The sequence below is a fragment of the Haemorhous mexicanus genome, chromosome 6 (genome assembly GCF_027477595.1).
Source record: "Haemorhous mexicanus isolate bHaeMex1 chromosome 6, bHaeMex1.pri, whole genome shotgun sequence".
Classification (NCBI taxonomy): domain Eukaryota; kingdom Metazoa; phylum Chordata; class Aves; order Passeriformes; family Fringillidae; genus Haemorhous; species Haemorhous mexicanus.
This window is the reverse complement of record NC_082346.1, coordinates 16,420,851-16,444,735: the sequence shown is the minus strand read 5'-3', so window position 1 is coordinate 16,444,735 and position 23,885 is coordinate 16,420,851. Positions and strand designations below refer to the sequence as shown.

The window sequence follows — 23,885 nt, the reverse complement described above, 5'->3', positions numbered from 1 at the left end:
TTCAGAAGCAATCAGGCTTTCCTCCATAAAGGTAATAGAGGTACCAAAGGTACCAACAATTTATGTTCCTTACTCTGAGTCTTGTTAACTGCCCTTGGACCACAGTTTGGCTCCTTGAATTTAGCAGGAGAAATTTACTTAATTACAAAATTAGAACAATGAATCATATAACTTATGGTGTTCTAGTCTATTCCTCAGCATCCACGTGAGGAGGCAGCTGACTGCAGAAATAAGGTGTTAAACCCCCTCAAAATACTTACTTTTCTGCTTAAACGATTGATAATAATTTGATTTGATACATAAGTTAGGTTCAGCATTGCCAGGCACAAAGAAGTTGAATTTGAATTACTCTGTGGAGAAAACAAAAATACATCACCCGTAGCCATGATGTGCAAAATCTGAATACACTGGTGGCTTACTGGTTTTAGGTATTAGGACATTAAGGATTTTGGGAGATTATACTATTAAGAGAGGAAAACCATTGGTGATTGAAGTTTCAAGTCATGACTACAGAATTTCTCTGGATAAACAAACAAAATGCTGTGACCTCATGGTTTCCAGCAACTGTGCTATATCATACAATCTTGAAATTAAAACTGAAATAGAGGTTTTCAGGGAAAAAAAAATATGGTGGACTAGCTGTTTGGACAAAAAAAATCCCACAAACTACATATCTGAAGGTCTGCAAGGATGAGACTGGGAATGATGCATCTGTATGGTATGTACAGCACAGAAGCAATGGATCAGGAATAAATGCACACTTCCTGAACTATGTAAGGGTGACTAAAACAGAAAATATTGAATACATATTGAATATTGAAGAGGAAAACAAATCTGAACATCACCAACACATTGTCTTCATATCATTCATATTGAGCTTCTGAAATTAACTCCCATGAGGAGAAACCTGGAACCAAACTTTGCAATGGACATTTATATAGACATCAAATGACCTAGCCTTCACAGGAGAGACCGGAGTTGAGGGGAGTTTTGAAAAGGCTCAGAAGAAATGAACTTTTCATGACAAAAGCCAACCCACACGACCCCATCAGCCAGGATCCCCTCTAGGTTTTCTCTCACTCCTGTGTCAGACACCTGGAATGCCCAGGGTGATCCCATTCAGTCTGGCATTCCTACAGCCTTTTATGGCTCTGAAGATGGGTGTTTCCAGTCCACATTTGTCCATATGAACACAGATAAAAATCCTGCATTGAAAGAGATTGGTGGTACACTGGTACCACCGTGGTGGTACTGGTAATAAGACAGCACTCACTGAAGTGACTAATGATGTAAATCCACTTAGTCTCCCCTGAGCTTGTCCATATTACACATACCACAGGACAATGTGGACCCACCTCTCACCTTCCAGCTGTTTCACAAGGAACTATGCCTTTACAGTCAGGTGTTAGTGTTATACAGCTCATGAGTATTGTGAAATGCAAGCACAATTCACAGATATTGCACAGAAGAGAGCAATAACCACAATATAAAGTATTATTATGCTCTTGCCTTTCAGATATATCTTATTAGCAGTACCAAACACCTTTTGTTAGCTGATAAATGTTAGTTACCATTCTACAGTCAAGGACATGGATGGTTATAGTTTCATCTGGAGTTTGACTAACAATGTAGGATGCTTCTTTGAATAAAGCCAAATGACTTCCATCATAGGTGACAATGCTCAGATCAGAGAAAATGGTGCAACGACCTAAGGGGAAAAAAGGAAATGTATTTTATAACTTACTTTAGAATTCCAGTAAATCTTATAACATATGAAGATAAATAAATTTCATAACATGAACTAGCTTGCTAAGAGGTTGATAGATGCAGCACATATTTGATACAGGAGCATCTTTGTAAATGGACAGCAGAACCAAATCCTGCATATTTTCAGAGGGGCAACCTGCAGACCTCTGCAATCAGCTACTTCCTTACAGTTCTTGCCAACAAAGGTTTTCAATTTTTAGGAACTCCTAACTAAAAAAAAAACCATGAGTGAGAGCAGATCACACCAGATCCATAGATCCCCTGTAGTCTTATTCCTAAGGAGAAAAGTTTAATTTTTCCTCAGTCTTATTGCTAAAGCTTTTGTGTTTCAGCGGGCTTGGAGTTATACCCCTAGTTATTTCAAACTCTAAAGCCTAAGCAGAAGTTCAGTTGCTAATAGAGTCCTCAAACTGCTAACAGAAGTAGTTAACAGTCTAGGAAATCTTTTCATGTTTAAGTAGTTAAAAAATGAACCAAAAAACCCTGTAATGATTAGGTGTCCCCTGATTAGAGAGATGATAAGACATGTCTAAGTCAGAGCTAAACATATCCACTGCAGATACCTAATGCTGAGTACGTTAAAAGAGCATTTTTATTTTATTTCCCTGAATATAAAACTATTATAAATTTCCTTCAACAATGAGTAACCCAAAAAATGTTCATCTTTTACTTCTATGCTATGGTATAGAAGTGTCAGTTCTTATCCTTCTTACACATGCATTAAATTATTACCTGAATGTACTTTAAAAGTACTGCAGAATTAAAACTTACATGCACATTCCCACTTTGGGCAGCATTTGTCACCATTTGTTTGAGTAGCAAATCCTAAAACTCCACAGCTGGGTTGAGTAGCATTGTATGGGCAGTTCTGTGACTTATTAACCTGGATCAGCTGTCCATCCAAGCAAATGTGTTTTATGCACTCACTCTCTGTGATTGGCTAAGGCAGATTCAACAGAAGACAGAGGTTACAATCCATACCAAGTTAGTATCACAATATTGTATAAGTTTTGTTGAAAAAAGGATTCTTCAGGCACAGAACACTTATTGACCCCCATGATGCTGATGGAAGCTACAAGCAAAGAGCACCTTTGAAAACCTGACCATTCTGAGGATATATTAATATTATTGACCTATAATACAGATGAGAACAGCATTTCTGAATTTTTAACTTTACAATGAAAAAAGTTGAGAAACTAAAATATGGAAGGAAACAAGCAGGAATGGTAATAGGAGTGTCTGGAAAGATGTGCTTTAAAGAGGGCAATGAGACAAAACACTGACACTGGACATTATGAAACGTCTTTTTTTGTCAAAAAACCCCATTCTTGTAGCAGTCACACTCAGAAAACTGAGGCCTGAAACCCAGTGTAGTCTAACAGAAAAAAATGTTATGCATGATGAAGTTACTCAAGGTCTCAGATATAATGGATAACATAATCAGGCTCCCTTGCTTGATACAGGTACTTTAAATCCTAAAGATCAAGACATGGCCTACAAGTTTATATTTTAATGAGTGTGTAGAAGTAACTAAGGCATGTTCCAAAGCAGGCAGGTAATTATTTGTATCTACTCACTGTACAAGTTTGAAGAGTTGCTGTTTCTTCAGGTAACATAAAAGGTGATGCTGCAGCTCCTGTCATGGCTTCAGCTATTGCCAGCCCATCAGAAAATGTTGTAGGCAAGCCATGGAGTGTTTTGGTAGATGAAGTAGATGAGGAAACTGATGGAGCTGCTGTGTCATTTGGATGACCGGGTATCATTAGCAGTGAACTCACAGATGGTGTCTGCATCTCAGATGTAACTCCAAATTTTGAAGTTTGAGTAGTACTGACTGATGATGGAGCTACAGAAGAAAACACTTTTGATTCAGCAGGTGAACGTGCAGTGGACAGAACTGAAGTTGTGTTTGTGAAATACGGAGGGTGAAATGTCTGAGGTGTAACAGTAACACCCTGAGCAAGGACAGACTGGAATCCTGCTGTTAATTCTGACTCTTCAGACTTCACTGTGCCGAGGGGCACGGCTCCTTTTGCTTCTGAAACACCAGAAGGAGAGCTGGAGATGAGCTCTGTGACTGCTGCTGCTTGGTCTGAGGCTGCTGATGCAGTACTGAGGTTTTGCCCAGCACTGCTGATGGCTGGAGAGGCTGAAGCTGCACCTGAGGAATGGGCCTCCGTGGACAAGGCTGTCCTTGGGAGGGTCATGGAGCTGGAGGGGGTGGCTGGAGGCGTGACCTGCTTAGGCAACACCACAGCTTCCTCTGTACCACTTTCCCCTGATGTGGAGCCCAGTGCAGCAGGAACTTCTGTCGTTCCTGGTGGCAAAACCATTGAAGAAGTTGACTGAGAATCCGATGAAGGAGATGCTTCAAGTGTTTGTCTTGACTCAAGGGATTCAGTGAACGAGGCTTCACCTGTGAATTTTAGATCTGTAGCTGTCTTTTGCGTGGAAAATGAAGGGATTGGTTCTTTTTTAATTGTTGTTGAAGAAGAGGAAGTGGCAAGCACTTCTGGTGAGAAAGGGGGAAATCTGGTGCTGAAAATCAAGTCAGCAGTTGCTCTAGCTGGGACTGTAGGCTGCAAAACAGAAGTTCTTGATACAAGTGGCTGTGTAACTGCATCAGTTAAACGCAAATATTTTTGAGTTGGTAAAATAACTTTGGTAGGACTTACTGAGGTAGGTAAGACACTTGAATGAGTGCCTTCAGGCAGTGAGGTCTTCAAGGAAGTCAGTTCTGCTGTAGCCTCAGTTGTGCTAAAGACAGGTTGTGGCTGACCAGGGGATTTTGTCAGAGATTCTGCGGGATACTGGTGAACTTGGCTCGTCAAGGAAGGTTCAGAGGTCTGACGGCCAAGTTCTGTAGTCTTTTGAGTAGAAGAAGGTGGTATAACAGTGGTCCTTGTGGTCTGTACCAAAGGCTTAGCTCCTGAAGATGTCTGCAAGGAGAAGGGGCCTGCTGAAGATGGAGGCAGGGATGGCTGAGCTGCAGCTTCTGGAATTTTCACTGCTTCTGTCAGACTTTGGACTGCAGGTTTTAATGCTGTAGAAACCATTTTAGTTTCTACTGAGTATTTTGGTGTGGTTGTTACTTCTGGTAGCAGTTGTGTTAAAGGTGAAGAAGCTAATTTATCTCCTAGATACTGAGAGGTGGAGAAAGTGTAAGAAGACTTTGTTACTGGAAGTGCAACAGAAGGGGACAGAGAGGATTTTTCTTTGCCTGTCATTATTTTTTTGGTAGTTATGAGCTGACTGCTGAATTCAGAGGTTGTGGAGAATGTGGCATCAGTGATATTCACTAGTGATTTTTCATCTGGTACTGTTGTTATTGAACTCGATTGATCTAACATAGAAGATAAAATAGAGAATGCTGGGACTGGAGAGGCCTTTTCTGTTGTTAACATAGATCTTGGTATAGTTCTAGGATATAAAGAGGTTATTTCATGGGATGTACTCATGCGACTCTGAGTTGTCAGCGATGCTTCTTTTCCATCTGAGGGTAGTGAAGGAAGAGAAATGTTTGAAGAAATTAGAGAACCTGATGGTGGAAAAGACAAAGCAGATGGCTTTCCAGTAGAGATGGTAGTAATACTTTCTACTTGTGATTTACCAGGCAGTTCTGTCAACAATGTGGTTTCAGTCCCACTAAGGAGAGCAAGGGGCGATCCAGTGATGGATGTTCTTTGAGGTGATTCTCTCTCTGTAGCTACAAAAGGAGCTGTGGTGGTTTCCTTGGCTTTCACTGCTGATGTTGTAATGCTACCTGAATATGCTGGACTGCTTGTCTTCACTGTACTTGAAACCAGAGCTGACCTGTATTCAGTAGATATTTTTCCAGAAAACAAAGTTGACTTTGTTGCTGTTTCAAGAGGGGATGTTATTTTGGATGTTACCTTAACAGACAAAGGTGTCACACTGCTAGTCTCAGCCCTGACAGGATACTTAGTGTATAATGTAGTCAGGAACTCTGTTGTGTTTAGAACCTTGTGTAAGGGATATCCTGTAGTTGAAACAGTTTTAAATGTTTTTTTTAATTCACCTGAAGCGGGAGAAGCAGGAGTAGGAGCAGACACTGCAGGTCTCTTGGTAGAAGGAATGAAGGATTTTTCTGTACTAGAACTAGGATGTGGTGAATAGGGAGGGAAATGGGAACTTGATGTTATTTTTGGGATTTCCTTTTTATGAGTGGCAAATGATACCAAAGTTGGTTCTGATGATCTCTCTTGGGTTTGTAGAGTCGTCATCTTTGGACCTAGAGTTGTAGTGAAAAGAACCTCTGGAGTACCAGTCAGGTGTTGAACCATTCCAAGAGGAGGTTCTGTAGTTGTCTTTCCTGCTGAAACAGGTGGTGTGGATGTTGGTGAAAACGTAGTCTTGACACTCTGTTTGGTTAAAACAGCTGCTGCCCCTGTTGCTGCTGCAGACGCTGGCTTTAACAAAGATGAAGTGGTGAGTATAGGAGAAAATGATGTCACTGTAATATTAGCCACTGTGGTAAAAGACTGTTCTATGCTTATTTTTGTCCCTTCTGAAGCTCCTGTTAAGTTTACTGGGGGTGCATATGAAGGCACTTCCAGAGGTGATGTGGAAAGCTGTGGCACATAGGCAGTAGTCTTTTCTGTTATTGATTCAAAAGAACTGGGTGTAAATGTTGTAAATCCTTCTGGTTTTACTTGTGCTTCTTTCGTGGGAAGCGTTCTTGTGGCCATGTCTGATAACTCCATTATTTTAGTTTTGACTGGCATTTCTGTTGTTCTAAGTATGAGTGGTGCCCCAGTAAAAACAGAAGTAGCAATTGGTTTGCTCTCTGTTTCTGTTCTTGTGGTCACTGCGCGTGTAGCAGCTGCTGCCTGAGGTTCTGTAGCCCTCGGCAGCTTGGTGGAGCCACTGCTGATCAGCTGTATCCTCGTGGAAGTTTCTGAACTGACAGCAGATGGAAACAAAGGAGAAATGTCAACAGAAGCAGACAAGCTCACAGTAGGTTTTGTTGTCCCTGTTGTTGTTGCAGTGCTTTTCCCAGATGTCACTTCTGTTGACTGTGAAGAAATAGCTGGCAATAAAGTTACAGCTGGAAGCGTTTTGTTGGATGTAACAGCCAAAACCTCCTGTTTCTCTGTAGTTGCTGTGAGTTGCAATTTTGTAGCAAGTGTTGTTTCTGCGTCCTTTGCTTCAGGTACAGGAAATGAAGTTGCTTCTTCACTGATCACTGCCAAACTTGCGCTTGGTGTTAAATGTGGAACTGCTGGGGTTTGAATGCTGAGAAGCGAAGGTGGGCTGTCATCTGCAGGTTCAATGCCTGCAGACAGACACAAGAGAACAGCCTGAAATTCGTGAATAATTATAGTGGAAGAGCCAGCAGAGTTCTAGGTTAACTTGTATAACTGATCTTTTCAATAGCCTTTAAACTTCTAAAACTCATAGACAAATTTAAAAATAAATTCATTAAATCATTTACTTGACATCTAATGTTACTGAAATGTTTTATGAAGAAAGAACAACTTAGTTTAAACTTTGTCCCATATTTTTGAGGAACTAAATTATTTTAAATAAAATGTATGTTTAGTGAGCTGAAGGTCCACATAACTTAGGTCACAGTTCCACAAATGTAGGCACTGATATTTGAAATTATGGTGAAAGAGCTTATTAATTATTAAGCTAAGTCTAATAAATGCTATATATATATATATATAAATAAGTTTTCAAACATACAGTCTTCAAAATACACGCATCTTTGAGTGATTTCATCCAGCAACATGTTGAGAGGACAGGCAGGGATGCATCCTTCCACTCTAAAAGAAAAACAATTAGTGTTAACTAGTCAAATAGCATCTTCCATTTCAGGAAAAGAATCCATATATTAAACATGTTTAAGCAGACAGTCTGGTACACCTCAGTGTACTCCTTCAAAATGTCATTGCCATAACCTCCACTCCCACTCAGATCTAAGGGAAAGCATGAACTCTGTGACACTCAGCTTTTGAAACAAACAGTCACAGGTTCAAGAGTGAACACTATTGCTATCACAAATACACAATATTTTTATAAGTCAAAGTCTGAGTGTCAGTTTTACCAGATTTAGCACAAATTTCATTTCACAGGAAAAAACCAAGGCCAGATATAGCTGTTGCAATGACATAATGGAAAAGCAAGGGCACACTGTCTGAAACAAAGTTGTGATAACCTCTCTTCATTAATGCTCTGTAATACTCCCAAAATGAAAGTTACAAATATAGCAGTCATTCCAGAACCTGACAGTACACTAAAGGCTGAAATGTCATGTTTATGTGGCTAGAGCAGCAGGTTTTATTCCATTTCTTTCCTCTTTCACTTACCTCCTTACCCAAGAACACAGTCCTGACAAGTTAAGTACACATTTGGGCCCTCATATTCCGATTATCCTGCTTAAGCATCTTGCCTAAATGTCACTTTTCCATAAAAATACAGACACTTACTTTGGTACTGTCTGACAGTTTTTTCCCAAAGGGTCCCTGCATGTCTTGAAGCAAGGGCTTGTGCAGGCATCATAACGCCACTCACACGTAGAACGGGACAGAAGCTTAAATTTGACATCTGAAAAACAACAAAGATCTGTTATGTTTCTTTAAGCACTCACAGATACATATCACTAAGAGGCATGCCTTACATTCACTGTAGCACCTACACACGCAGTGTTTATTGAAGGACTTTCAAGTCACACAATAGAAACACAAAGCCAAATGCACTCCAGCACTCCTCACACCTCCCTGCAGAACGGTTCCCTGCACAATGCTGGATGAGCCCAGTGGCTCTCCCAACACCTGCAAGATTTACATGCTGTATCTGGATTTCAGTCCCTGCACTATGACACCCCAGCTCTTCTAGCAGCAGCCAGGGCAGGGCAGTGACATTTCCTGTACAGTCATGCCTGCAGAAGATCATCATCATCATCATCATCATATATGAGTCCCCTCTAAACTGGTAAACCTGAGCTCAGAGCAATGTTGTTCAGAGCCTACAAAGAGTAACTGCTCTTAAACAATGTTTACATTAAACACCAGAAAGAAAAGCCTAATTACTTCAAAAGAATTTCCATTTTTTGTCGTTCTGAAGTATTTTTTAAGTTTTCCTGATCTTTGCTGGACTGAGATACAAGGAGTAGCTCTTTTACATCTTCTTGAAGACATTGAAATTTTCCATGAAGATACTGAGAAACTTTTAGTCCTGCAATTTAGGGAATCTGCACTTATAATTAATTATCTCTGTCACTATTAACCATGAATGTCTTCTCTTAAAATACAAATAATTCTCTTAAAAATAGAAATCAAATCCAGACAAAAGGGTGTGTATGTTGCCATCTAGTGTTATCCCTTTTACATCTCATTTTATCCTGGAATGTAATTTGTCACTGCTTTTAAAAACGCAATTCTTATGACAGTAAAATATGCATTTATTATGTTCTCATACGAAGTTGAGTACATGCAACTGAATTCTTCTGTGACCCCTTCCAGTGACACCAATGTAAGTTACATAAATCTAATGGAGGAAGGGAATTTTTATCATCTATTTTAGTGACTGATGTATGAGGTCTTGCATGCCTGGACTCGTTGAGTGGTAAGGTTTAAGGACAAAAGAAAATTCATAGCAGAAATACAAGGTCTAAGGAAAAAAAAGAAGATACACGGCAGAAAGACAAAACATATCAGAGATCTGTTGGCATGGGCAGTCACCAAAAGCAGTGATAACAGTAAATAAATCCAAGTTGAATCTATGAAATCTCATTCATTAGTCTACCTAGATTAAGTAAGGAGACTAATCCATAACTTTTAACTCTGGCCACAGAACTCACCATTAACCACAGAGTAAGTTTCAAACACAATAAAAGTACAAGCTTGCAGAAGACAGACTGCAACCTGATGAAGAATGACAGCTTCTCAATTTAGCAGAATGGTGGCTATGAATTAACACTTCCAAATGCTGGGATTAACATACCATCTCCCATTCTCCAAAGGAACCTTGACTTTTATGAAATATATATAGCCAAGTTTCCTCAAGATTTCCTACAGACTAAGTTCACAGAGTTTGGTGGTGTTTCATGCCTTGGTAGGATTTTGGGTGAATCTACACATAAATGCATAGCATTTGTTGAGTGTTTCATAAATGCTGCTCTCAGCCAAAAATGAAGTCATGCTTGTTCACAAATTTTGTCTCTACTTCTACAAAAACAACTATGGACAACAGAAGAATTTGTGAACCTGTTCATAAAAAAATTACTTTCAGAGAGTTGTAGAACCAAAGGACATTTAATTTTCCAGTCAAGGGATTTTAGAGAACTGAGTATGCAAGGCCAAGCTGTACCAGTGTTTTTTAGTGTGCAAACTACAATAAAGAGCACACCAAATCACCACAGCAAGAGTGGAGCATTTGCATGAATTGCTTTCCTTTTTCTCAGAAAGCTTTCAGGATGTCTCTGTAAACCCATAAGGTATGAGGATATCTGTGCTTTTTTATGAATTGTGGGAAAATTCTTTAGAGTATTAAGAAAACATCAGTTGAATAATTCATCATATTTAGAGTTTTCACTATTGTCAACCTAACTTCTGGAATGCCAGGGCATCCCAAGAATCAGGCCACTGTTAAACAGAACAAAACAAAAAACAGCACAAAAACACCTGCTCTGCACTGGTGCAGCCTCACCTCAAGCCCTGAGTGCAGTTTTGGTCACCACAATATAAAAAAAGGACATTCAGCTGTTAGAGAGTGCCCAAAGGAGCAATGAAGATGGTGAAGGGCCTTGAGGGGAAGCCACATGAAGAGTGGCTGAGGTCACTTGGTCTGTTCAGCCACCTCCACCACATGCTTCCCATTTTTTTAATACTAAAATTCCCCTTCCAGCAACCAGTAACACGAGCTTACTGCAGCAACAGCAGAGCTCCCTCACCACAGAACAATGATTTGCAGTTTACAGACAATGAATCAAGCTTCTCATACCAGGCATGTGTTCCTCAAAAGGATTCATCGTGGCATCTGGAGACAGCCATGTGTCTCCTTGTCAAGTCTACCAGCATTTGTCTCCTGCTGACAGGGTGACACAGCAAATCCTTCCCAAAATGGTGACTGATGTCCTGGGTGACAGTGGCCCCAGCTGGGCGATGTGCCAGCTGAGCCCATGGTTCTCTCACCAGCAGCAGCTGGGCACATCAACCTGCAGAAACCCCTCGTGGGAGCACAGGGCTGAACGTGGCCACACATCAAAAGGTACTTCCCAACTCCAGTGCTTTCACACCTTCTCGACCACCAGAGAAGCATTTTCTTCCCTGTAATTTATAATTTTCTTCTTCATGGCTTTCAAAACTAAAACTGGGATGACAACAGCAGTAGCTACCATTTAATGAAGTTTTTGCTATCTTATCACTGACAGACCATGAGGTTCTGCGGAGGCAAAACCACCATTCTTGAAAACTTAGCCACTTCTTTTTCTGAGTTGACAATTTTTACTGTTCACAAGTCCACCTGACCTTAATTTTCTATGCCAACTTTTATGGCACCGTGTCAAAACTTGCCATTGCTAGAATTTCTGTAATAAGAACAATTCCAAGTTATGCTCAAAAATTGGCTATTTACTTAAAAACAGTCCTTAAAATTTGAACTGTTACAGTGTTAATAAAAGGTTGTATTTAAAATAAACGTCTAAAAAATAATTTTAAAAATCAAGTATTTGGATTTTCATTCTTACCCGATGCTTTTTTCTTTTTTTGCTACTTTAACATAAAATTTTTAAAAAATCGAGTAGGCCCAAAAATTGCTTTAGAATTAGTTCTATTTATAATGGAGGCCAAACTCTGCTTGGTAACTTAGATTGCCTGTCTCCTCAGTTACAAGTTTAGAAACATGAAATCCTATCTACCTACTTACACAAACGACTAACAAACCCTGCTCATGACTTCTAAGTTTCTGCAATGAGAAATGTAAGCAAATATCACTGGAAAAACTAAACTCTGTGCCCAGCCAAAACATCACTGGAAGCAGAGTGCAATTACCTGCCTCTCATCTACGTGCAGTTCAGTTTACTATCACAATGTTAAAGCAACTCTGTAATCTCCTCCTATTTATTCAGCCAAAAACGGGAGGTCAAATGTTTGTGTTTGCATCATAAAAAAGGAGAGATATTGTTGTACAGAAAGCTCAGTCTGACTGCAGGAGCTACCAGGCAGATGTGCTCAGTGGCACACGGGGGATTTGCAGGTACAGCAGGGGTTGCTCAGCATTTTCCAGCCCCACGTCACCATCTTTTGGGCCAACAAAGCTCGCGAGCTCAAATTAAACTCAACAGCAACTCATTATGAGTGAATCAGGACACTCCAGAAAATTAATTCTAATTATGGAAGTGGATTAGAGTAAATTGATGTTAAAATAGCCAGTAGTATCATGTGTAAAACTGACTTCAGTTAAAAAGATGGTTTTGTAAAAAACGTTTTCATTAAAGTTAATTTAATTTTCAGTTTTGCACCATGTTTCTGAATGTGACTGAGTTAATTAAAACACCAAGATTAGAAGTGCTCTGTATGAAACTTAAACACTGAAAAATGCCTCTGTGCAGTGGGCCTATACTTAGTGCATCTTTAATTTTAGCTGAAAATTCTCTCTAAAACAGGCCTTATATTTACAGCAAGTTAGCTATTACAGCACATAACTAGCATTAATAAATACTTTGCTGCAGAATGTATATGGGGCAAGTCACACTTTCATAACAGACATAAAAATAATTCATAGTGATCCTAAATGGGTAGCAATTATATGAATGATAAAAGGTGACTAGCTCGAGCATATTATTTTTAAAAAGGGTAAGAAAACAGCAGATATATCCATAAAAAGGTCACTAATTCCCTACATACACTGATTTCCGAGCAATCTTAAATGGGAATTGATGGCTCTTACATGACATCTTTGTGCTTGTCCATCTGGTAGGAGCAAGGAGCATTCTTTTGACTGAATGCATACCAATTTGTTTGCCACCAAAAAATTTCCTGAATAGAGTGAAAAAATGTATTTTATTATGAATAAGTACACACTACACATCAAAAGTCAGTTTTCTACTCAATTTCCTCAAATTTTTGTGGGAGCAGGAGAGCAGAAAAAGCAAAGTATAATGAAAATAACCCAGCTTTAAAGCTGAAGTGACTTCTCATGGCAAACACTTCCCAGCCTTGGTGTGTCCCAATGTGACAATATTTATTGCGATGAAACTGGAAAAAGTGACTCGTCAGCTGACTTGAAACAGACATGTGTCCACTGCCGTGGTGATCAGGTCATTTAAAATTCTTCCTTTTGCATGTGCGTCACAGAGCACGAAGAAGTCTCATGAGGAACTTTCTGGCCAAGGGGATTTACTGGGCCTATTATTCTGCTCCTGATATTTATCCTCTGATTCCGCAGGAATAGCTGCTCCCGGTTCAAGAGTTTCTGATCTAATATGCAAAGCATTTACAATAGTCAGCAGGAAACCCAATACACTTTAGCCTGCGCACTCTGGAGCTGGTGTAACTTTTCCATTAACTTAAACAAATGCTGCTGTATTTTTAGACCATGTAATTACCCTACATCAGCAGGCTGGCCCTTGTGAGAGTACACTGGAGAAAGATTGGAGCCCTATGCTCCTCTGCTTATAAAACTCTGAAACCCAAGCCCTCGGATGTGGTGATTAATGAAATACCTCTTGATCATTTGATCTGATCCCACTTGCTGAGGTAAATTGTTTTAGTTTTCCATTGGCATAAATAGGATTTTTCGGTATAATGACTGGAGGGTAAAGACTTCACACTTGAAAAGACATACCATTCTGTGTTAATGGATGACCACTGAGAATTGGAACGTGCTTTAACCTTCTTCATTCCTCCCTCAAAGATAAAAGACTGAGGAGATATTTTTGTTATGTCCCAAAAAAGTGCCTTGCTTGAAATGCTGTACGAACATCCTGGTAATAGCATTAGCCCTCTAATTCTGCCGCTCAAAAACCTCAACAGCTCTGTGATTACAAGCATTTGTCAAGAGGCAACAGGCATTTGGCAATGACAAAATCTGTCATTTTTCTGAAGTTGGAGTGTGCCAGTCAACAGCTGCATTAGGCTGTCAGCGTAATGCACTGCAAAACACGGGCAGATTCACAATGACACCATTAACACTTTAATTCAGTGTTTTGATAACAAGAAGCTCCACGAGGCGTACAGTTGGCCTCCTCTGTCACAGAAATCAGAGGCTGCCTCAGGTTTGTCTGTGCCACAATTCAACATGGTCACTGTAAAACACGGCCAGGCCATGCTTTATTTCATACAGTATTTCATTTTCTTTCTTTGCTCGTAAAATACACTTCAGTTTCAGAGAATGAACAACTGATTTTAAACCACTGTATTGCCAGGAACACTTATTAAAATACTTCTGCTAAATAAATAAATTAATGCATTTAAAACTACAGTACAATAAAATTCTTAGAACATAATCACTTCCAGTGATTTTGGAATTATATATACTATGTTTGGTTTCAGCAAGTAATTGTTGTCACCGAGTTTCATAAATGAATATGTTTGAGGCATCTAATGTGTTAAGGCAAGTAAAAGCTAAAGCAAAGAATAGTTACATGAATAATCTGTTTTGCTTTATTTTATACACCAATATAACTTGCATGCTTTTCCTGACCTCCAAAGCCACCTTCACTTCAGTGCATGGTTCCACTTGTTTAAGAAAATGTAAAAACTGCAATTCTTATTATTTCTTTTCCTCAAAAAAAAAAAAACCCAAAAAAAAAAAAAACCAAAAAAAAAACCCCACAAACAAACAAAAAAAAAAAAAACCCAGAAAGAGAAATAGCTTGAATTGCATGATTTTTTTAGTGTGGTTTTGTCATCAGCTCTGGTAGGAGCAACATCTGCGGCCAGCTCCTAAGAAATGATCCTCAGAGTGAATATCTTCTTCATTTCTTATCCTCATGCCTCAGTGGAATGTAACTATTATGGGAATGGGAATCTCACAGGTAGGTAGAAGTACCCTCACAGCAGTCTGGTTTGTATTCAAAAGCTCTATCTGTCCAAGAAAGGTTAGGGAAATGAACATCTGTATCCCCAGGAAGGGGTGAATACCCCAACTAGATGATGACTGAAACACCAGGGTTTAACACCCCAACAGACACAGCATCTCTGAGTGGGTAGTGGATAAACCCAAGGTATTTTTCAGGAGAAAATGAGGTTTGAAAGCTGTAGCCTACAGGCCATGTCCTTAGCACTGGATGGCATTACTCCTGATGAGGCCACAGGGTTAGCAATGAGAATTCACTGTACAGAAATCTCTCTCTTGGCAGCAGGCAAAGGAGAGAAAATGTTGTCTACACACTTCAAATTTTAGAGATCTGTTCTTTTCTATTCCCTTTGTGACTCCATTTTTTATGAGTATGAATGTTCTACTCCTAAAGAATTTTCTTACCATCTCCACAGCAAGTATTGCCCTTAAACTGTACACCAGGATATGCATTTCCAAACCTGTCTGGCCAATGTGTGTTAAGCTATTTAATGGCTTTTCACAAGAAAACAGAATCTCTTCTTCATTACAATGCTAAGGGGAAAATATTTTGAGCCTGGATGTCCCAGAGTTCCCCCAGCTCCCAGTAATGTAGGGGAGAGGTAAGCAATCTCACCACCTCTGAAAATAACACCACCATTTAGCCTGGATTTGCACAGGGAGAAAACTGCTGTTGATAACATTGAGGTGTAATCACCTACCTACAAGTTTAAAAAGGGTTGACAGTCTGAACTCCTCTGAATGATGGTACTTCAAAAGCTCAACTGAAGAGGCTGAAATGTGGATGAAGAATCCTGGTTTTGCAAATGACTCAAAGGAGCTGTAACCCGACAGCCAAGTATTCTTGTGAATGACAAACGTAGATCTGTTGTGAAAATCTTCTGATTTTTTCCATTTAGAAACAACAAGAGTATTATTGGAGACCAGCTGAAGAAAATAATTTGGTCTCTCAGCTGTTTCAAATGAAATCAAGCTGGAATCTGAAAAAACAGAAGAGTGCACACAGAACTTATTTATTTGCTGATAAATGCATAATAAACTAAGTTCATTCTATGTACCACTAATGACTCTAGCAGCATGAGGAAGGAAAATTGGCTTTGGCCTTACCCGTGAAACCAGCCTGAATCTTGTAAGAAAATACACTATGTATGGATTACAGAGTGCTAGATTGTGATGATTATTAAGTTTTCTAAATACTCTACAGGTTCCAACAGGAATACAAAGAGATTGAGACATTTGCCCACACCAGGATAAAGGAATATAGCCCTGCAGTCAAGCAGAACTTAATTTACTTAATTTACTTTAATTTCCTAAGCCATTTGTTTAATAAAAACTTTAACTCCATCTAACTAGGTTTAAAAGTAACATTTGCCATCAGGAACTGATAGCTTAAAAGCTCAGCCTTTCATTAAAAATAAATTAGAAAACTGTATTTTGCATTCAGCTCTCTAGCTCTCCCTTTAAGAACAGTACAGCAAAGTCTTTTTTTTTGGCACATGTGCCCTCATGATACCTTACCCTGCAGTACTTCTGATTTCAAGCAGCCTCTGTACAGCCAATTGCAGGGCATCAGATCTTGAGCCTGTTACAGGCATCTGTTGCTCACAGAATTACTTCATTCTATTTTGCTGTAAACTCTGCTAGTCTCTTGAAAACAGCCATTAATCTACTGTAAAATCAACTAACCCTCCAGGACTGGCTAGCATTTCTTTAAAAAAAAAAAAAAAAAAGCTTAGAAAACAAATGATCTCTATTAAGAGGATATATTATCACATTCTGGTGTCACACTTCTGGAAGACCACCTTGTTTTCTGAGCATAAAAGCTTCAGATAATCTGAAAAATCTAGCAGTACTAGTGAATGCCTTTTCATGGATTGCCTGTAGCAAGCAGCTCTTTGAAAAGTAACAAAGGACAGTCAGTGTGATTTTTGACACCTGCTGCTGTATTATCAGTGCATTAATGCCCCAAACTCTCCATTGCCCAGAAGTGCCTGAAACTGGTAAGACATGCATTGTGCTGAGGTGCCAAAGAGTCATGAATGTCCTCTAATGATACATCATATGGATTGTGCAAATTCCTCTTGACCAAATGATGAAATTTCATTTGCTCACACTGGACCATGAGCCACAAACTGTATTTGCCAGGTTAAATTCTGAGAGAGATTTTTATAGGGGAACAGAACAGTAGGACTGACCTTCCCTTTCCAAACATAAATTGAACACAATGCACAAATGCCTCAAAACTATGACTAATAAAAGAAATCTACCCACAGTTATTCTGTCACATGAGCTCTTGTGTCAGTTCTACAGACAGCAGCATTAGTGATCAAAGACTTACAATTTTTTAAGTGACACAAGGCCACCTTCAGGCTATCCAAAGAGCACATCAAGGGACTCTGGCCAGTAAAATCATTGATACCCGAGTGTTCTGTGGGCATTAAAGCTGTGTATGCAGACAACTTCAGCATTTAATTAATGTCACAAATGCTGGGTACAGTCTTGTAGGCTTTCTGCACATGTCTGAAGGTGCGCAATACATCTTTCCTCTGATGAAGAAGGAAGTTTCTTTCAGGGGAAACTTGAATTGGGACCCAAAGGACAGAGATTCACAGCATTCAGAGAGCCCTTACAGAGCTCAGTCAGTGCCAAGGGCATCTCTGTGTGTGTGGGCAGACAATGAGTGGTGGTGGCAGAGCAAGGGAGGTGGGGAGCACTTTCCTTGCAACATTTCTCTCCCATTCTTTCTCACTTCCACCAGAGGAGAGGCAAAGGGAGCAGCACACAGATTACTGGGCTGCAATACCAGTTTGGTGTTCTGAAGGTGGGGGTGTGGGGAGGCAGCTGCTTTTCAACTGCTCACAAAGCTACAAACTAAAATCCACCAAATAAAATTCTGGCAGACATTAAAGTGCACATTCAACTGACTGATAAGGCAAGAAATTTTTAACCCAGGTTTATTCTTAAAGACAAGGGCAGAGTTTGCTCTGTCTTATTTAAGATGCTAGGTTAATATGACTTTACCATGTGCTCTGGGTTTATAAAGTCCTGAAGTCAGCATAAAGCTCACTACACGCCCAGGAACAACATCATCTTCTTTCACAGGGAAAACAACACCGTCCACCAATTCTGCTGCTATTACAAATTTTCCATCCAAGTAGCTGACCAGTTTGTATGGGCCTTTTCCCAGAGCTGTGGAGGAAAAATCCAATTATTTTTCATGTCAAATATCACAAATGCTTGAGCTCTAAGCATTAGGGCAGAGTGAAGAAAAACACATCTCACCACTCTGCAGATAGATCTAGGTGCCATGCACTAAACTTGAAAGAAAACCAAAACAAACCTTTTTTAGAAAATACATGTTCTGAAAACTATCAAGAATACCTACTTGTAATTTTCAAGATTCATGATCAGCTTCTCCTTTTTGTCCCTCTCATATGCTTTTGTTTCATAATAATTTTTTTGAAGATGGCTGGCCCCTTGGTTATTTGATTTAGAATCCTTCTAAACTATTATTTGTATGGTTGAACTGATTATACACTTCTTACTACTTTTTAAAACCTATTTTATTAATGTCCAAAGCATGAGGCATACTGCAGAGAATAAAATTTTGTTGTCAACAAGCATCAAAAAACTCCTTGAACAGTGAAATAAGCCTTACTTGTGAAGTAAGACAGGAAGAAATCAGCATCCTAAGCAAAGAATGGTCACATTTTATCTATAAGTTAAAAAAGCCAAAACCATCAAATTTATTTTGTAAACCTTAAAATGCCACACCTTCTCATTTAGATCAAACTTTACTGCAGAAAAATAGTTTTGAGTTCATTTTTAAATGTTTGAAACTACTTTGTTAAGTTCCCTGTAAAAATGAGGCATTTTATGCCTCACATGAGCAGTTCACCTCATGACCATTCTACCCACATGCCAGGACATGGCAAGCATACATCTGAGATAACTGCAGCTATCAGCTGGGAAGTTAATAGCATTGACTCTTAAAATCTGTACCAACAGGTTAAAATTTTGGACTGTAATTTGCAGCTTGCCTTCATACTCTGGTTCTCCAAAACCTTAACATTTATTAAGAGTTTTGAAATCCTCAGGATGCTGTATTACAAGTAGAGCTTCAAATTCTAATGGCATGAAAAGGTAGCCAGTTAGGGTACAGGTCCATGCCCACCTAAACATGTACAAAGATATCTCTTCACCTTCAGCACAGGGAGTTGAAAAAACATGTTTAAATTACTTCTTAAAACTGCTCTGGAAATATCTTTATATGTTCAAGTATCCCATCTCAGGCCCATTCAAAAGTTGAGAGGCCACAGCCACTAGCTGAGGATTTCCCTTGACCAAAGACAAAAGGCTTCTGCTTCTAGTAGGACTGGAATTATTTCACTCTGGATTCAGCACAAAGTGAATACCTCTTTCTGGTCTAAAAAAAACTTCTTAACCTTCCTGTCTCCAAAACAAAGTAATTCTGGGTCATCCTACTCTAAGTTATGTAGACAGGAAAATATTCAGCATGGAGATGATTTTTTTTTGTCCACTGACAGCTCTGAAACATTCTATATTGAATACTGGTGAGCAACGTGTTGAATACTGGATTAGTAAAGAGTAGAAAAATACAAAGTAAGAGGTATACAAAACCATGTTTATTTCAAGGCTGGCCACGTGCACAAATCTCCCCTCTTTTCACTAATTTCTGTCAGGAAGAATTAAGTAACAAATAAAGGTAATAACACACCTTAAAAGTATGTGTGATCATCTAGCTTCACCCTCACCACAGATGTTACAGGCACTGAATTTGCAGTCTAGCTGCACTAACATTGTCTATTATCAGACAGTATTTCTTTTATTAAAGAAGCAAATCACAAAGAAAACTTAAAACCTTCAATCACCTCTTATGGTCAACTATCCTTTATTTAAATTAATTGAAAGTCTTTAAATGGTGATTTAGATAAAATTCCCATGCATTAGTGATTTGACTGCACTCAAAATCTTTTCAGGAGTTAATGCATGAGAAAATGCACATTTCTTGGCCATGGCACAGTGCACAAGTCTGTCCTAATTTAACCTGGTCCCTTTCTGAGACCTTTCCAGGAGTGAACTGCTGCAGTATTGATCAGAAGACCAAAATACTCCATGTCACATGGATAGACAGGCTTCTAGATGAGCTTGATAAAGAGTTACAGCACAAATAGCAGGAGCCCTGCCCCTGCCTCACCCCAGGCTGCCTTGTGTGCCACAGCTGGTTGTGCAGACACAGGCAGGGGGGTTTGGAAACAGCCTGAATGTGGGTTCCAGGGCTGACACAGCACTACAGCACCCAGGGCAGGTTCAAGGTATGGTCCAGCACCTTCCCCAAGGTTTGCACCCCTCACTGACAGCCACCCCAATGCAGCAGCAATGCTGGTCCCTCAGGAACTCCAGGCTAGGTCAGACAGACCTAAAAGGAGTGTTATTCCCCTCTGGGGACAAAAAGTTGCCATAGCTTAACAGCTGCCTCCCTCTGGGGGCTGCACGGGAGCCTGAGAGTGACTGAACAACCCACTGGGCTCTGTTCAGCTTTGAACTGCACTGCACCTCAAGCAAGTAGTGCCACTAGCACTTTTCAGTTGATATTCCATTAATTACTTCATGATTTAATTGTTTAATCATCATCCATCACTGCAAAGAAAATCAGTTAGACACATGTTCTCAGGAGAGGTCCGGGAATTATGAAATTAAAAACTTTTGAAAAAGCAAAATAAAGCAGCAAAACAATCTTGACTAGTTAAACAACATAACATTCCCAAATGTTTTCAGCAATACAATTGTTTTTATACAAAGATTCTAAGACTTAAATTAAAAAAACCGAGAGTCTGTTGATATTTTGTCACTTCCTTTAGAACTTACCTTTGTTGAAATATTCACAATCATAAGCTAAAAAAAGAAAAAGAAAAAGAATGCTGTTACAGGCATTTTATAGATAAGCAGGTTTTCTATTCCCCTTGACCATTATGATGTGAGCCAAATGCTTGGCCAAATTAGATCATACACAAACATTTATTAAAAAGTTATTGTCAAATATTTGCTGTACTATAGACAAAATACTAATTTAAACTACATAGATGTAAAGAAAGCATTGCTTCCCAGCAGGAAATACTAAGCTTACATACCTACAGCTGTCTTTTTGTGACCTCTAGTGGCTGTGACTGAGCTTCACATTGAAACACACCTTTTCCACCAAAAGTTAAGAGTAACCCCCCTCTGTGGCCAGTTTGCTGTGTGACCCTGAGCAAGCTGCACACTCTCTCTGTACAACTGCAAAGTTAGAAAAATGCTTGTTTCCTTCCATTCTTTACATCTCCCCTTCTTTTATCCCATCTTTGGGGAAATGTCAGCCTCCTGTTAGGCATTTCCACTAGGTGTTAGAGAAAAGGGCCTCAGATATTTTCTCTAAGAATTGTTGGAGAGGAATCCTAAGGTAATGACTGCCCAGCTTAAAAACTAATTTGTTTTTCTTCAGAAGACCTTTATATTTCACACTTGCTCTGGGGGCTCGAATAAGGCATGTATGTTTACTAGATCCTATTAAGAAGTGAAGCCCTCCTGAAGATGGAAATCACTTGAGCTGCTGCACCTTTGGTTTGAAGGGTGCATGCTGTACCCTAATACAGACTTCCCACGACTTCTCCTTTCACGTCACAGGACAAAGGGATTGAAAGTAGAAAAGCATCACTCACAAACACAGATAAAGCACATAACCCAGCTAGACCAGAATGAAATTGGAGTGAGAGGCACCAGTGAGGCTTGGATTCAATTCATGGCCCCAGGTCAGCTGGTGTGACTGATTTTTTGGGTCTGGCTGCCATGAATGCAGGGCAGGGGCAGCCCTTGGCAGGGCTGGTTAAACAAACTTACGACACACTCTGGGAGACCTCCAGTCCACAGCAACTCCGTGCTGGCAGCACTGATGGGCATAGGCTGAGACACTTGTACAGAAACACTCACAGTCACCACCTTGGTTACAGCCACAAGTGTCTGTCAAGCAGTTGGAGTAAAACCAGGTGACGTCAATCTGGAAATGAAAACATCGCTCATCAAAAACACTCCTACAGGAACTGCCAGCCTACACCTCGACACAAAGCTGTGGCTCTTCCAAAAGGCAACACATCCAGCTTGGAAGAATTAAAGATTTCACTCCCAATGATTCCTGAAGCATGAGAAAAACTGTTCATTGGGACACACCATAAAATCTTGTCCAGCACTTAGCAACACAATTAAATCAATGACCCATTGATTGACCCATGCATTAAGAACAAGCACGTTAAGATACTGGCATGGGCTTGCCTTTTGTAGTGTTTTGTAATATTTAAGCCCTAATAAATTGTGAAAAACCTTATTAAATAAAAGACTAAACTGACCACAAATCAGTAAACTCAGAAATTTTAAGGAAGTCAGATACAGATAAAACATAAGCAATCAAAGTAAACGGAAAGCTCCTCTTTACACGTGAGTATTTCATATTCTCTTCATATTATCAGGCAATTTCACACAAGAATTTCTCCTTTTTCCTTACAGTATCTTCAAGTCTTGTCTTAAGTGACAAAATTTCAAAGAAAACTGTCAGTGCTAATTTTTTTATTGAAATGTTACACCTTCTACACGGATTTACATTTGAGTAAGTTTTCTAGGAATGAGTTTTTCCATCTGACACTGCCCATTTAATACATTTATTTATATATGCATGAAAAATGTGCATGCATGCCAGGTAACACATTTCATGAAAAGCAAGCAAGTGGTTATCCTTACATAAGTACTAACTTGTGATTAAAAAGAAAATATCCCAAATTAGGTGTATTTTTGTCTTCATTAATAACAAAGAGCTTCACGTTGAAGAGTAACATTTCTCTCTGGTGCTATGTTCACTGTCACTTATTTCTATTCAGGACTACAACTCACCACTGGGTGGCAAGCTTCAAATGCTTCACTTAGCAGAATCCCACATTCCTTCTTGGCAAATGGCTCTCTAAGGGGGTTCAAACTGCACGGATTTCGAATGTCAGAGCTGTCAACGCACTAAACCGGGAGGCAAAATGAAGGTGAGAAATTTTTTTCATAACCACTTTGTGTTTTGAACTTGCAAATCATATTTTTGTGCTTTTTATTTTTTTAGGAAGATGCAAAATGTGAAACAAATGCATCATTTGTGAAACTAAAGGAGGACTAAGATACAGAATTAAAAGCTAATGCTAATGAAGAAGAGATGGAAAATGACACTATTTGAAGAAACATTCCACTGAAAGCAGCAGAAAAACACACACACATACTTATGGGTCTAATCAGAGGTACCAGAGAGGCACATGGAATTTTTTTTCTTTCCATTGCTATGTCTGCACAGTAAAATGCTCCCCAGCCATGAAAAATCAGTTAAACTGTCAACACACTCAAAAGTGAACTCAAAGTTCTTCTATTATACCAAAATCCCACTACTTTATTGTTCAAATGCAATCAAAAGCATTCAAAATATTGTTACAGCATTTTTCTTTGCCCTCTTAACACTCTGCAGCAAAAAAGGTGATTCTTTTCTTTAACAGATTATGACACCTTTAAGAACCACTGGTATTGTCATTTGTACTGCTGCCTGACTGGTTCTTTCAGGAAAGAACTTCTGATTTCCTTCAAGATGAATTTTATGGTTAACAGCAAAAAAATCTACTAGTAAAATTTACTGGGAAGCACATTCTCTTTTTTCATGTACCTCTACAGCCGTCCAACTGTTTCCAAACTCTTGTGAGTTTGTCAATTCAAAATTATCTGGAGTCCTCAGTTCATTTACTGTCTTCAAATCAAAATTTCCACACAAACCAGTCAATTCTCCCTGAGGAAAAAAATTATATATATACACACAAATATGCATTTATATAAAGGTATTTTTACAAGATGAAATACTTTCAGTCATGACCATTTTCAAAACTTGCATCTTCAGCTGTTAATTATAAATTTGTCACATTTTGATCCTTTTTCAGCTAAATTTCAATCAAAAGAATTCTGCTTTTCAGTCAGAAGAATTCAGTAACAAAGCTATGGAGGATATT

At 39.2% G+C, this 23,885-nt stretch overlaps 1 protein-coding gene across 4 annotated transcripts in view; it reads right to left on the bottom strand.

Moving 5' to 3' along the window:
- OTOG (otogelin) overlaps window positions 1-23,885 on the bottom strand; it is a 93,401-nt gene that overhangs the window by 20,611 nt on the left and 48,905 nt on the right. For all 4 annotated transcript variants that reach the window (XR_009486861.1, XM_059848964.1, XM_059848965.1 and 1 more), the window contains 12 exons: window positions 23,549-23,668; window positions 22,750-22,866; window positions 21,709-21,865; window positions 20,701-20,727; window positions 17,833-18,000; window positions 15,513-15,791; window positions 8,220-8,337; window positions 7,477-7,556; window positions 3,345-7,063; window positions 2,539-2,707; window positions 1,572-1,708; window positions 261-350 (listed from right to left, as the gene is read on the bottom strand). Coding sequence is in view for 3 of the 4 variants with exons in the window: in XM_059848964.1 (XP_059704947.1) it covers window positions 261-350; window positions 1,572-1,708; window positions 2,539-2,707; window positions 3,345-7,063; window positions 7,477-7,556; window positions 8,220-8,337; window positions 15,513-15,791; window positions 17,833-18,000; window positions 20,701-20,727; window positions 21,709-21,865; window positions 22,750-22,866; window positions 23,549-23,668 (5,181 nt within the window). In the remaining variant the exon portion in view is untranslated. The remainder of the gene's footprint in view (window positions 1-260; window positions 351-1,571; window positions 1,709-2,538; window positions 2,708-3,344; window positions 7,064-7,476; window positions 7,557-8,219; window positions 8,338-15,512; window positions 15,792-17,832; window positions 18,001-20,700; window positions 20,728-21,708; window positions 21,866-22,749; window positions 22,867-23,548; window positions 23,669-23,885) is intronic.